The sequence below is a fragment of the Serinus canaria genome, chromosome 21 (assembly GCF_022539315.1).
Source record: "Serinus canaria isolate serCan28SL12 chromosome 21, serCan2020, whole genome shotgun sequence".
NCBI classification, from domain to species: domain Eukaryota; kingdom Metazoa; phylum Chordata; class Aves; order Passeriformes; family Fringillidae; genus Serinus; species Serinus canaria.
Genome location: NC_066334.1, coordinates 933667 through 948351, shown reverse-complemented (window position 1 = coordinate 948351; position 14685 = coordinate 933667). Strand labels below are relative to the sequence as shown.

The following is a 14685-nucleotide window of genomic DNA, read 5'->3' as shown; positions in this document are numbered from 1 at the left end:
CCTGCCCGGCTCCATGCCCCACTCCATGCCGATTTCCACACTTTGCTCCGTGCCCCTTTCCCTGCCCCACTCCGTGCCCCATTCCCTGCCCTGCTCCGTGCCCATTCCCTGCCCCACTCGGTGTCTCGCTCTGTGCCCATTCCTGGCCCCATTCCCTGCCCCACTCTGTGCCCCGCTCCGTGCCCATTCCCGGCCCTGTTCCCTGCCCCACTCTGTGCCCCGCTCCGTGCCCATTCCCGGCCCTATTCCCTGCCCCACTCTGTGCCCCGCTCCGTGCCCATTCCCGGCCCTATTCCCTGCCCCACTCTGTGCCCCGCTCCGTGCCCATTCCCGGCCCTATTCCCTGCCCCACTCGGTGCCCCGCTCCGTGCCCATTCCCGGCCCCACTCGGTGCCCCGCTCCGTGCCCATTCCCGGCCCCACTCGGTGCCCCGCTCCGTGCCCATTCCCTGCCCTACTCTGTGCCCCGCTCCGTGCCCATTCCCAGCCCTGCTCCATGACCATTCCCTGCCCCATTCCCGGTCCCACTCTGCGCCCCGCTCCGGGCCCATTCCCGACCACATCCCCCGCCCGGTGCCGGGGGCGTGGTTTCGCGCTCTGGCCGCTCTGGGCCCCGCCCCCCGCCCTGACGCGCTGGCCATGGCGGTCCGGCTGCTGCTGGCCCGGGCCCTGCGGCTCCTCCCGCGGTGCCGCCCGCCCTGCGCGCCCCGCGCCCCCCGCCCCGACCCCCGCCCCGGCCCTGGGCCCGCGCCCTCCGCGCCGCCCGTCCCATGGCGGCCCTGGCTGGCCTGGTTGCCGGCCGCCCGCCGCCTCTTCCTGCGCGGCCCGGCGGGCGGGCTGGCGGCCGTTGCGCGGCGGGGCCGCGGCGGCGTCTGCCTGGCGCTGGCCATGGCGCTGGGCCTGGTGGAGCCGCGCCTGGAGGAGCAGCGCCGGGCTGAAGCGGCGTGTCGCCACATCCAGGTGGGGAGCGGCACGGGGGTCCCGCTGGGCAGCGCATGGGGCGCCCTCAGTGAGGGGGAGGGGGGGGCCTCGCCGCGGGGGGAGGCATTCAGTCACCTCCCAAGAAGGGCAGAAGAGGCCCAGGATGCCCTCCAGACATCCTTCATGAGAGAGAGGGTGGTCCTTGATGTGTGGAGCCCCTTGAGCTTCCCCCATGAACAGCACAGAGTGTCAGTGCTGGGGGGATCCACGTAGATACGCCCTCCTATGAAGGGTAGGGGGATCCTTGCTTTGGGAAGTCCCTCATACATCCCTCCCTGAGGGTTCTGCTCGTTGCTCTGGAGAAGCCGTTAGACATCATCCATAAAGGGGAGGGGGCTTCTTGTGAGCAACCCCTCAGATGCCCCCTCTCAAGATGGGGGGGGATGTCACTGCTGTGGGGAGCCCCCCAGACACCCTTGTTGAAGGGGAGAGCCTTGTTTTATGGAGCCCCTCAGACACCCCTCATGAAGGGAAGGGGTTCACTGCTGTGGGGAGACCCCCTGACAGGCCCTGTGAAGGGCATACTGGGGAGCTCCCCAGACACCTCCCCATCTCTCCCCAAGGAAGGTGAGGGGTGCTGCAATGAGTAGCCCTCAGGCACCTCCCTAAAGGAGGGGTGCTGGGAGCAGCCCCAAAGGCAGCTCCTTCTCCCCAAAAACAGGGTCCTGGGGAAGCCTCTCACTCAGCCCCTCATTGCCCTAAAGCAGGTACTTTCAAAATCAAGGGACCCTCACTCCCTGTCCCTCCACAGAGGGAGGGGGTCAGGGCTCTGGCGGTGGGGGTTTCATGTCCCAGGACACTGATGTTGATCCCCATGGGGACCGTGTGGTGCTGGCCCAGGCCGTGCTGGCAGGGCATGGAGGACGGATGGTACTGAACTTATTTCCTGGGTAAAAATAGACCTCTGGTGCTCAGAGCCAGCTGTCACCTGCTCCACTGACCAGCAGACACATTCTCTGAAGTTTCTTCTGAAGAGGATGCTTTCTCTCCTCTGTCCTTGTTGGGTGTTCCATTTGTTGTCCCTGGTCTGTGTCCAGTGACACATCCCTAGGGTGTCACTGCTGCTTTGGGGCTGCAACTCAGGAGAAGGCCACTCCTTTGTATCATTATGGTGACACTTGGGGCAGCACCAGACCTGTAGGATCATGAACTGTGATGACACTCCAGAACAGCCTCCTGTGTGTTGTTTTTCCACATCTTTTGATATCCTCCCTCAGCTCCCTCCCATCATAGATTCACTCTTCCTCACACTAACCAGCCCTCACAGCCGACTGCTGCAAAAAGGCCATTGTTTTTCCTGTTGCTGCTTTTAATTGGATTTTCTTTTAAATGCTGCTTGCCTGATTTGTTTATGGAGAGGGAGAAAAGTGTAATAATGCATCTGTTTTCAGAAATGTTCAGTTAAACTTTTCTTTACATAACCACAGAATCATGGAGTGGTTTGGGCTGGAACGGACTTTAAGGCCCGTCTCTTTCCGCCCCTTCCATGGGCAGGGACACCTTCCACTATCGCAGCTTGTTCCAAGCCCTGTTCAGCCTGGCCTTCGACACTTCCAGGGATGGAGCAGCCACAGCTTCTCTCGGAAAATATATTTATATTCTAGACTGGCAAATGACTCCCTCTCCTGGTTCCTCTTCTTCCCTCAAAAAGGGCACCTTTAGAAAAGACTGGTTTAGGGGTAAATTGTATCGCACAAAAATATATGGCCTGCATGTGGTTACAGTGATTTGAGCCCAATGCATAGAGTCTGATTGAGACTTTCAGGTTGGATCATCCCACCAGGATGTGTAATACCACTGACGCACCAAGTTCTCCTTCACTGGGAAGTCTGGGCTAACTGAGTGGGTTTTCTGTTTGTGTTCCTTTCAGACCACGTTTGTTGGGAAGAACAAGCCGCAGAAAGACCCCCTGAGCTCCTTTCGCTGGCAGGGCTTCAAGCTGGAGGAGTATCTCATTGGCCAGCCCATCGGGAAGGGCTGCAGTGCTGCTGTGTATGAGGCAGCCATTCCTTTCTGCCCCGCTCCTCGGGATCCTGCCGAGAGCAGCCCTCTCCCAGCCCTGCAGCAGGACCATGCCTCAGCTTCCCAGGGGGCTGAAGAGGAGCCTGTAGTGAAGCACCAACCAAAAGGGGCTTTTCCCTTAGCTATCAAAATGATGTGGAACATTTCGGTAAGGAGTCGTTGCTGAATCCCCCGTCTGTTGCTGGGGAATTCTGGCTGGAGTGTTTAATACTGAAGTGCTGAAAGCACTAATTATGGAGTGCAGGATGAGTGTGTCACAACAAAGCTGTTGGTAGGTGACACTGGAGACATCAAGTGTTAGTGTGGAGTCCCAAAGCGAGGTAATTAGCATTCATCATCCTCTGGAATCAGCACCGAGAGCTGCTGCTGGAGCTCGTGGGTATGGAGGTGATGTTTTGGGAAGAAAAGGTTTTCTGAGGCTGGCTCTATTGGAAAGGTCTAAGAAGGAGAAAGCCACTGCTGCCAGTGATTTAGGAACTGGTGTCCTGTCAGTGTCAGGACAGAGGTGGGTTTTCTTCCTGAAGAGTCAGTGGTCTCAGGGTGCACAGTAACCTGCCTGCTTGCCGTGAGTGACTGTCCAAGATCTGCTCCAGTGTTTCCCAGCCTGGGTGACTGGTGATCCAGTTCCTCAATGTGGCTCTTCCATGTTTAAAAAAAATCCATGTGGCTTTCCCCATTGATGTGACAAGTGAATATTTCAAGAGAATCTTCCAAAATGCCAACATCTGGAATCCCTTGGTCTCCAGATGTACCCTGGCATTTAGCTGTGTGCTCTTCCACTTGGGTTTGGAAGTTGAAAGTGAGTGCTAAGGTATAGTTTGGATTGCTGACAGTCAAGGGTGCATTTGAAGTGACAAATAGATTTCTTTCTGCAAATAAAGACCTTGTGGCCTCCCTTAGTGAACTCTTTAAGTTGTTAATTGTCTTCCTTGATTTTCAAGGGAAGGAGGTCCTGAAATTTGGTCTCAGTCAACCCAGCTCCAGACATGGTGCCAGCATCAGGATTATTTGCTCTCAGCATTGGGGCCAGGTGATTTCGGAGCTGAAACCCACATGGGGTGTGATTGTTGTTGCAGGCTGGTTCCTCGAGTGAAGCCATCCTCGATGCCATGGGCCGAGAGCTCGTCCCAGCTACAGGCCTTGCCTTGTCCAGGGAATATGGAGCTGTCTCTGGCTGCAGGTATGGAGGTGGCAAGGTGCTGATTTTATCCCTTGATTAGTTTTGCAGCAATTTGTTCTGTTAAGAAGGTGGACAGGGCTTTCTAGAACAGCTTGTTGGCATGCAGGGAATTGCATTACGAACGTATGTGGTCCAGAGGGGGTTGGAAGGGTGCACCAAGAATTTGGGAGCATTTGAGATCCCACCAGGGTCTAGTGGCTATGTTTTAGCTTTCCTGTGTTGAAATGTGTTGGCATTTGCTGAGGTAAAGGCTGGAGGAGCCACTGGTTGAACACCATTTAAATTTGTATTGTGATGCTTTTTAATTGCACCGCTGCAATTGGTAACAATTTGAGTGTATTAAACATCACATGATTTCACTGTAATACAGTAAGGTTGACTGTGAGGTTTGAGGAGTGGTTTGGGGTAAGATGGGTGCTGGACAGGGAGGTTGAAACTGTTTTAGTGCAGGAAAACTGATGAGAAGGGAAATGGAAATTACTTAGTTCGTACTCTTTGACCTGAGTGGGAAGTGAGCAAACAGCATGAAGGTGGAAAATCTCACGGAAACTTCTAAATTACCTTAAGTTAGCTATCTTTTTGTTCAGAAATGCATCTTTTTTTTTCCATTTGAAACAATGGAGTCCACAGCCCAGATTGTCTGATTTAAATTTCAAATCCATCCCGGCTGCCAATACAAATGAATAATGAATGCTGTGCCCGTGGCTGGCTGGGAATGCAGTAGAGCAGCCAAAGGGATATTTGACATTCAGGGGATGAGAGATTTGTGTTGCAGACAAATAGGTAATCTGCTTTTCAGGGTAGGGAGAGCTTCCTGCCTCTGCCGTAAAATAGAGGTTCTTAATTGATACTCCCAGTGTGAAGTTGACCTTTATTATGTCTAACAAAGTAATTGCATTTGGGTGTTATTCTCTAGAGCTGCTGTAGCTCTTTTTGAATGGAGAAGCAGCCTGTGCCTGGCTCTGCCTTTGTTAGCAGCATAGAAGGGTTAGTGGGGCTTGAGTAAAATGAAGGCTGCATGTTATGTGTGAGGGTTTTTATCAAAGCTCTGTTTGTAATGCAGGTAGAGCACCTTATTTCCTATTTGGCCATTGTGAATAGGGAAATCCAGTTACAGAAGAGCCCCTGTGACACCTTGGTTGGCTCAGTTTGCTCTGGAAAGCACCGAGGTGGATTCTGAGCTCTGGAGAAGGTGCTGGGATATGCCTGTGGCTGCAGTGGGTCTGTACAGGCTGTGGGTGCTCTGCATCCCCCTGGGAAGTACTGGGCTGAGATGCTGGTTGGGAAATGGGCAATGAAACTGCTGCCCATGCTCTTGCTCAGTGAATGGATTCCAGGATGTGAGTGTCTGACTGTTTGCTTAATGTGCAGTCCTGTAATCCACCCTGTGCAGCTTTAATCTTTCTCACTGGATGAGGCTTTCAGTGCAGAAAAAACATGTTTGCTCTCTGCTGGGGAACCCTTTGGTGTGGAGGACAGGCCATAATAATGAAGAGTAGTTCCAGCAATAACAGCAATGTGCCTGGGATCCATCAGAACCAACTGAGGGATTGGTGCAATCTGTGGTGTCTTTCCTCTGCACAGAAAACCTGTCCTTGGGAGGAAGAAGCTGCAGCCTCATCCGAATATAATCCAGGTGATCCGAGCATTCACATCCTCTGTCCCTTTGCTGCCTGGAGCCTTTGCTGACTATCCCGACGTCCTTCCATTGAGCCTGAACCCCAGAGGGCTCGGTCACAGCCGCACGCTCTTCCTGGTGATGAAGAAGTAGGTGGAGAGGAGCTGGTTAACGTGACTTGGGTATTGTCCCTGCAAAGCTTGGGTCTGGGCTACTGCCAAAGAGCAGAGTCTGCTCTTGGAAACGCCTCCCAGGACCTGTTCCAAGTCCTTGACGTTCTGACTGTGCTTCCACAATGAAGACAAACCGTTCTTTTTAATAATTACCCCAAATTGAAGTGAGAAATGTGGAGTTTGTCCCCATTTGTCTGCCCTTCTAAGCCTGAACTTCACCCCTAGTCTGAGCACACTGCTAGAGATGGAGTAGAATTAGTAATGAGATGAGCCAACACTGAGGTTGAACTGCCAGAGATAAGCCTCCAGGATGCTAATTCCCATTTTTTTCCTTGTTCTGCCTAGCTACCCCTTCACGCTGCGCCAGTATCTGCAGGAGAACACTCCAGATGTTCGCCTTTCCACAGTGATGATTCTGCAGCTCTTGGAAGGTGTGGACCACCTTGTTCGACATGGAATAGCACACAGAGACCTCAAGTCTGACAACATCCTGGTTGAATTTGATTCTGGTACGTAGATCCCTGAGGATAAATGCCAGTTAATTCACAGAAGTGATTTGGTCACGTTGGTATTTGGGGAAGTCTCACCCAGCTGCGTGTTTGAGGAAAGAAGCATCAAACCTTTTGAATAATCTCAGGTTTAGTTTCTAGCTTAGTATTTGCTGTGAGTGCAGCAAGTCATTGATCCCATCTGTGCCTGAGGTTTTGGATCATTAACATGGACATAGTGTATTGGTGAGATGATGAATTGCGTGAGCACAGCCAACATTGACTGGAGCATCTGGGAACACCGCATTTGGGATCCTGCAGGAGCCTTTGCTTCAGGTTCTTGGTTCTATCATCTTTCCCAAGCCAAAGAGTACAGGGAGCCTCTTAAAATCCCACCCCATGGCCAGGTTAGTGGTGCTGCACCCTGGGATGATGAAACATGGGTTAGGAGGGAAGGGATGCAGCATTTTCTTCTATGTGTTCTCCTGTCAGCTTCTAACAGCAGTTTTAATTACCTGAGCTCTTGTTTTGGTGTGATTGAGATTCAAATTGGCAAGAGCAATAGGAGGCAGGCAGGTTTGTGTGATTAAGAATGGAAGAATTTGGTTGAGTGTCAGGGAGAGAGACACAGAGACCACTGGAATCCACCCTGCCTTCCTGGAGACCGGCCCAAGAGGTGACAGAGGATTCTCTGTTCCCCAGGGCTCATATTTGGAAACATAAAATCATGGAATGGCCTGGGCTGGAAGGAACCTTAAAGCTCTTCTCATTCCAACCCCGTGCCATGGACAGGGACACCTCTCACTAGATCAGGTCACTCTACTCAATGTCTTTGCCCACGATCTTGATGAGGGAATCAAATGCCCCCTCAGTCAGTTTGCAGAGGACACCAAGCTGGTTGATGTGATGTAGTGTTTGGTGCTGCCAGGTCCTTCCAAACTGAACCCTAACTCTGGCAGCTCTGTGTTGTTCACAGCTGGCTGCCCCTGGCTGGTCATCACTGACTTTGGCTGCTGTTTGGCAGATGAAAACATTGGCCTGAAGCTGCCCTTCACCAGCTCCTACGTGGATCGGGGTGGCAACGGCTGCCTTATGGCACCTGAGGTAAATCTCTCTGTAGCAGTGCATTGTGATGCTGGTTTTCTGCTTGTCCTGCTGCTGGGCCTAAAAGTTTTGGTGGCAAGAAGGTTTGTGTCCTACCTTGAGTTAGATTTGGTAAACATCTGTGCTGAACTATGTCAAATGGACACCTTGAGCTCTAACAGGTGAAACGTAATCAGTTGGTGTTAAGAGGCAGAATCAGCTTTCCCCCCCTGCCCCCAAATTTACTCAATCTTTATTGAGGCCCCTTTCCATGTAACTATTAAGAATTTTATGCAGCAGTTGCAACAGTAGCTTTTGGCTAAAGTTCAAGATGGTTGTGAAATTATTTACAGTTCCTTTTTATTTTTTTGATGATAAGAAAAACTAAAAGCCAAGTCACCTTTAACTGTCTGCTGGACCTGGAGCACCTTGACGTGGTGTTGGTTGTTCATCTGCAGGTCTCCTGTCTCCATAATTGCAGCAGGAGATAGCTCTTGGAACTCTGGGAATGCTGGTCAGAGACAACAGCTAAAGCCTCAGTGCAATGTTCAGACTCCTCCCCACATCCCAGTGGGCTGAGCAGTGCTAGAGGCTTAGAGCATGCCAATAGGGAATATTTATAGCACAGATTCAGATGCAACCCACCTTTGGGTTCAGTGTCTAAGTTTATTACAGGGAAAATGCAGGTTTAAGCATTACAAATTTAATTTCAGCACAGAGGCTGCACTCGAGCTGTTTATTTGAATAGCCCCCTCTCTGTGGCAGGTGATCACAGCATCACCTGGTCCAGGCACAGTGATCAACTACAGCAAAGCCGATGCTTGGGCTGTTGGAGCGATTGCCTACGAAATCCTGGGCCTGGCCAATCCTTTCTATGGCCATGGGGACTCCACTCTGGAAAGCAGAAGTTACCAGGAGGACCAGCTGCCAAGCCTGCCCAACCATGTGCCCCTCGAGGTGAGGCAGGTGATAAAGATGCTGCTTCAGAGAGATCCCAACAAGGTAAGAAGCTGTTGCCTTCAAGATACCCTCTTTGGGAGTATCCCTGGCAGATCATTTTACCTTGGAGGGCTGTGGGTGCAGGTGGTAGTCCAGATCTCACTGCAGAATCAAAGGACAACATAAGGATCAAAGCCAAAAAAGTCTTTGCTGGGTGGTGGTGAATTGTTTCAGATGTTTGTGTCAGGAGCAGACCTCACACCGGAGGATTACACCCAACATTATACACATACAGTAGTAGTTTGAAAGATCTTTCTGATTCACAGGGTATTGCCTTTTAGGGGGGCAGGGGCCAGGGAGTTTTGGAGGTGCCACTGCTCCATGCTGGTGATGTGGCCGAGTGTAGCAGGATCAGCTAATCTCCCCTCCCCTTCCATCCCCTTCCTCTTGCAGAGGTTGTCTGCGAGAGTGGCTGCGAACGTGCTGCACCTGAGCCTCTGGGGTGACAGTGTTGTGGTATCCAGGACCCTGAAACCTGACCAGATGATCGCCTGGCTGCTCTGCCAGTCTGCAGCCACCCTGCTCACCAACAGGCTGGCAGAGAAGAGCCAGGTAGAAACCAAAATGAAGATGTGCTTCTTGGCAAACCTCGAGTTTGAAGACCTCTGGGCAGCAATATTCCTGTTGCTGGCATGGAGAAGCCACTCTGGGTGAAGGAACCACCTGGAACACAAGCATCCCACATAAATGGCACTTTCTAAAGGCACATAGGAACCTGTCCTTTCTGTCTGTCTGCAGTCCTCTAGTGCTTTAGGGAACAAGCTGCAGGCCTGTGTTTAGGAGCTTGAGTTTCTCTCTAGCAAATGTTAACCATGCTGCTTTTCTGTCCCTGCTAGAGGAGATGCCCTTGCTTCCTTACCCTCTGGGGAGGTGGGAGTGTGGACCTTGCAGGTGTCCAGAGGTACGTGGTTGGTTTTGCTCCCATTAGGGAATTAATTGACTTGTAAGTTTTGTGCTGAGTGAAGCAGATTCCTTTCAGAGGGATGACTGGGAGGAGGCACTGTCTGGCTGCATTTTACAGAGAAACAATTTGACACACAGAAATCCAAGCTGACAAAGGGAACTGCAGTCTCTGTTCTTGGGGTAACTACGGTGGTTTGAAACTCATTTTCTTCTGAGCTGTGAAATGACAGCCTGAAAACTTCCTGATGTGGTGCTGCCTGGTAACGTGAGCGTCAGCAGCACTAAAAACCTCACAGTTGTACGCAGGATAGTGGAAGCACATCATCCTCAAATCCCGCTTATTTTTGTTCTTAACTGTTGTAGCTCTGTGGTGGTGGCTGCCCCAGGGTCCAAGGCTGAGTCAGACTCTCCAGTTAGGGATAATGCTGCAAACAGAGTGAGGTTGGGCAGCAGCCCCTGCTTAAAGAGGTCAGTGTGATGCTCTGCTCTTTTACCTGCCTGTGTTTCTTTCAATGAAATAATGTCCTGTGGTGGGGAGGACAGAGACATCGGTCTTTAAATAACAACAGCCATGTTTATGAAACAGCATTCAATTTCATGGCTATAATTGTGTTTAGAGGAACTTGGGGAGAAAGTTATTTATGCTTGTTGCACAATAAATTAAAGATTTAATGTGGCTGTGGCTCTGTGGGTTCTCTCAATCCAGTTTGGGCTGTGGAGCATTGTTTCCGGGGTGTCTTAAATGCAAATTCAGCTCTTTCCAGTGCTAACTGTGGAACATGGTGTTCTACTCCAAGGGGAATTTCCCAAAGAGGAACAGACCTTGCCATGGGGATGTATTTTGTACTCTGCTGCATGGTAAATCACTGTCTGCTCCTGCAGTTTCCAGGTGGATGATAATGGCTGATACCCCTAATCATGACAAGGTAACCTGCACTCAGGGTTCTGCACATTGTTCCAGCGCAGCAAAGAGCACAGAGCCTGGGGAATTGGGGGAAATGAGCTCTTGGGGGAGAAAGCTGGAAAAAAAGACCTTTCTAACGTTGATCTGACCCAACCAAAGTGTCTGCTGCTGTTTCTTACATTACTGAGCTCTTGCAGTATGTTTCTGCTGCCTTTGTTTTGTATGTGCCTGGGTCTGGTGGTGAGTCCCATGCCCTGGACATGTGGAGCCTTTTGAGGAGTAAATGCTGTTGCTGTGTGGTGGATCTCTAAGCCCTCTTCCTGCTATGAACATCATTCCCATCCCTTTCCCTCTCTCTCCCAGGTCCAGTCTCTATACAAGTAGGGAGCAGAATTATGGGCTGGAGCCATCCAGTATCAAGAGTGTTTGTATTTGTCCAACCAGGGTTTTATCTGCACTGATGAACTCCACTTGTTGGAAACTTGCTTTCCCTGGAAACCATTTCAATTCTGTCCTCAAAAATGGCCTAAAATGCTTGTCCTGCAGCTTGTCCCTCAGGTCCTTAAATCCCTGTTAATGCTTCCCCTGTTGCTTGCATTTTGTCCACCCCTTGCATTTTGTCCACTCTGGTTCTGCAGAGGTCAGACTTCCCTTTTGTTTTCTTTCCCTTCTGCCTTCCACTAACGATACATTTTTAGATTTTTCAGCATTCTGGGTGCTTTTGTGGAGTGCAGGTTAAAAGTACAGGCTGTTAATGCAACAAATGCTGCTATGCTGTCTGCAAATGCCCAAGGGGAGCAAACTGGGACATCTCCCAGCATGTCCCTCCCACCTTGTCCCACTAATCCCTGCACAGGCTCTTGCCCCTCACTGCTGTGTTTGTTCCCAGTGTTTGCCAGGACTATGCCATTGGGAAAGGGGGTGGCTGGGAGGGTGAATGTGGATTCTGGGCTGGCTTTCTGCCCTTCCCTGGGCAGTGGAGTGTCCGGTGCACTTTGATCCCTGGAGGGAGGCTTGGCAGAGGCAGCTGGCACTGCCCAAGCTGGGAACGGGCTCCACAGCACACCTTGCTGCATTCCCAGTGGGAGAGAGGGTGGGAGTGTGTGGGTCAGGATGAGGCCTCTGCTCTGGGCTGCCTGCAGCCAGCTGCTGCCCCGGAGAGCTGGGCTCTGCGCTCCCAAGCCAGCTGTGACCACTATGGTGACCGCATCACACCACATCCTGTGGCCTCCGGCCCTTCTGGCCACCTCCAGCTCCCCAGCCAGTGTGTCCACAGGGTTCCTCCAGCCCATGGTCCCAGGGAGCAGAGCCCCCAGCTGCTGGAGCTCGCAGTTCAACGTGCCCCCCAGTGCCCTGCTCGTGGCCCGGCCTGTGGGGGTCTGCTCCATGATGAGGCTTCCCATGCGGGCTTCTGCAGAGGGACTGGACGTGGTGTTTGTCGGTGTCCCGCTGGACACAGGCACGTCCAACCGGCCGGGAGCCAGGTAAGGGCCAGCCAGGGAAGCTCATGCTTTCCTCCGGCCATCGGGCATGGCTCTCCTGTGGTGAGAGGGGTGCTGGGAACAATGCTGGTGGCATTTCCCTGCCATGTCATCACCCAGGTTCGGCCCGCGTCAGATCCGCGCCGAGTCGGCCATGGTGAGGAGGTACAACGGCAGCACCGGCGCGGCGCCCTTCGACTCCCTGCGGGTGGCCGACATCGGGGATGTGAACGTGAACCTCTACAGCCTGCCTGACAGCTGCCGCCTCATCCGGGAGTCCTACCAGGAGATCGTGGCCTCTGGCTGTGTGCCCCTCACCTTGGGTAAGGAGCCTCTGTCTTCCTGTCCTGCCACTGCATCCTGGCTCCGTCAAACTCTCTCTGCTTCTGTCATTCAATCCAGGCTTGGCAGAAGGCGAGCAATGAATCTGTGCCCTGCCTGGGCTGTTGTGCTGTATCATGGGTAAATTCACAGGCTCTCCACTGAACAGAATGTTCTGTGATGCCTTTTCCTTTGGGTCAAAAATTAGGAGCATGGGTCTGTCTGCAAATAAAACCAGTGACGTGTTTTTGGTGTCCTGTTGAGCAGGACCCAAAACAAGAGCAGGTTTTGTCCCTTGTGTCCCTCCAGCTGAGCGAGGACCAGGCTTTGCACGAGGCCTGATTTGGGTGCATGTTCAAGTTCTCAGCTGTTAGTGCTTGGCGTTAGTGCTGCTAGGGAGCACTAGTGGCAGTGAGTGTGTGGAGTAACGAGGGGCAAGTCATCAGTTACAGCATCCTAGAAGCTGATCAAATATCTATTTATAAGCCCAATCAAGGATCCTGCTCCACAGGCTGTCTCTTCTGGCAGTTCTGCGTATCTGGTCCTCCCTAAAAGCAAGACCAGGAGAAGAGAGGACCCAGGAGAGGAAGCAACCTGCACATGGGAGTGTTAGTTTTCCTTTGGCAATGAAGCCCTGCATAAGTGAGTGCAGGATAAATGCAAAGAGGGAAAAAATTACTTGGGAGCAAAAGTAATGAGCACTGAGCAGCTCCTGTAGTGTATTCCCCCTCTTCCCCATGGCTTTTTGCAGGTGGAGATCACACCATTACATACCCAATCCTGCAGGCCCTGGCGGCAAAGTAAGTTTCTAATCTGAATATGGAGAGAAAGGACCTGGGAAAGAGCCTCAGCAAGGCTCCAGGTTTGCTGTCCCTGCTGTTGGCAGGGCCACCATGCATGGGACAGGACTAGCGTGGCCACCTTGTCTCGAGCAGGCACGGTCCCGTGGGACTGGTGCACGTGGATGCTCACACTGACACCGGGGACACGGCTCTGGGGCAGAAGATCTACCACGGGAGCCCATTCCGGCGCTGTGTGGAGGAAGGGCTGCTGGACTGCGGCCGCGTGGTACAGATCGGCATCCGAGGCTCCTCCTATGACCCCGATCCCCACAAGTACTGCCGGGAACAGGTAAACTGATCCGCATGCAGAGCTGTGTGCTCCCCTGCCATAAATATCACGTCAGTAACATTTACTTGGCTTCAGAAGGGGAATAAATGAATTTTTTGCCTCTTGTTTCATGCCAGCGGCTTGTCTGCAGGACAAGCACTCCCGGCTCACTGAATGTCAGCTGAGTGGGGAGTTAGAAAGTGTGTGTGGGGAGTGGAAGGTGTTTCTGGGTGCACTTCTGCAGCTTCGCCCTGGAATGAGGATTGTTCCTGGCAGATATTCCCCATCAGGGCAGGGGATGCTCCTCATCTCCCCCCTTTCCCTAAGCAGGTGCCTGTGTCTGTGCTCCCACAGGGTTTCCGCGTGGTCCCAGCTGAGGAGTGCTGGATGAAGTCCCTGGAGCCGCTGATGAGGGAGGTGAAGGTGCAGATGGGGGAAAAGCCGATGTACATCAGCTTCGATATCGATGGGCTGGACCCCGCCTACGCCCCAGGCACTGGCACCCCGGAGATAGCCGGGCTCACACCTGCACAGGTGAGGGGACACGCTGCCCTGCCCAGGGGGAAAGGGCTCTTTTGCTCCCTTTATAAAGGAAGTCGTTTCACCAGCACAGCAAAGTAGAAGTTTAGGAAGGCCAGGAAGTGTTTCCTCATGGTGATGAGGAAGGAAAATGTGGAACAGATATGATTTGGTCTGTAGAGGTTGGGTTTCCTTGCTGGAATATGGGTAAAGCAGAGACTGAACTGGTCTGCTAAGCCAGATGTGTTTCTTGATCCCAAATCCATTTTTTCCCCTAGGCTTTGGAGATTATTCGTGGCTGCAAAGGCCTGAACATAGTGGGGTGTGACCTTGTGGAAGTTGCACCAATGTACGATGTCTCTGGTGAGTTTGAAGATGCCTGAGGGCAAGATAAGTGCCTGGCACAGGTGGCTGGGGGTGAAAGCTGTTGGATATACACAGATTTCCTTTTTTTGTGTTGTTTTTTTAGGCAATACAGCCCTCCTGGGGGCAAACCTACTGTTTGAAATGCTGTGTGTCCTCCCAGGAGTGAAGACACTGTGAGGGCAGTTCCCATCTGCCCTGGGGCAATGCTTCTCTGTGTCCTCAGCCAGGCTTTCCATGTCCCCTTCCCTTCAGGCAGCTGCAGCCAGCATGGACTTTGCAGCATGAAATAAATGCCATTTAGCACTAGAAAAGGTATTTTTTTAGCTGGGAAACTGTAGGGAAGGCTAGACAACCTATTTAACTGGGGTCTGGAGCTTTGGAGCTGGCCTGGGAAAGGCATAGATGAGGCTAATGCCATTTTGCCTCTGGAATGATTCACCCAGCTCACGGGGCTCCTGGAAAAACTGACACTGATGAAAGGTTTGTCCCATTAGGATGCTGCAGCAGGACAATGAATGTAGAAGGGAAGACATGGAGG

General features: G+C 52.3%; 2 protein-coding genes across 3 annotated transcripts; both read left to right on the top strand.

Moving 5' to 3' along the window:
- Nucleotides 1-638: 638 nt before the first annotated feature.
- PINK1 (PTEN induced kinase 1) lies at nucleotides 639-10122 on the top strand. Its single transcript, XM_030230640.2, has 8 exons — nucleotides 639-959; nucleotides 2851-3150; nucleotides 4079-4182; nucleotides 5767-5949; nucleotides 6319-6482; nucleotides 7438-7565; nucleotides 8310-8546; nucleotides 8937-10122. Exons 1-8 carry the CDS (start codon nucleotides 639-641, stop codon nucleotides 9195-9197), a joined length of 1698 nt encoding a protein of 565 aa, XP_030086500.2. The 3' UTR covers nucleotides 9198-10122.
- Nucleotides 10123-10238: 116 nt separating this feature from the next.
- On the top strand, nucleotides 10239-14458 carry AGMAT (agmatinase). 2 transcript variants are annotated; one of them, XM_018924682.3, is made up of 8 exons: nucleotides 10239-11834; nucleotides 11952-12154; nucleotides 12681-12794; nucleotides 12871-12952; nucleotides 13088-13283; nucleotides 13617-13796; nucleotides 14060-14144; nucleotides 14251-14458. In XM_018924682.3, the coding sequence occupies exons 1-8, from the start codon at nucleotides 11464-11466 to the stop codon at nucleotides 14322-14324; spliced, it is 1305 nt and encodes a 434-aa protein (XP_018780227.1). In that variant the 5' UTR covers nucleotides 10239-11463; the 3' UTR covers nucleotides 14325-14458. The 2 variants fall into 2 exon arrangements, with proteins under 2 accessions (XP_018780227.1, XP_050838671.1); XM_050982714.1 differs by lacking the exon at nucleotides 12681-12794 and having other exon boundaries at nucleotides 12904-12952.
- Nucleotides 14459-14685: the final 227 nt, after the last annotated feature.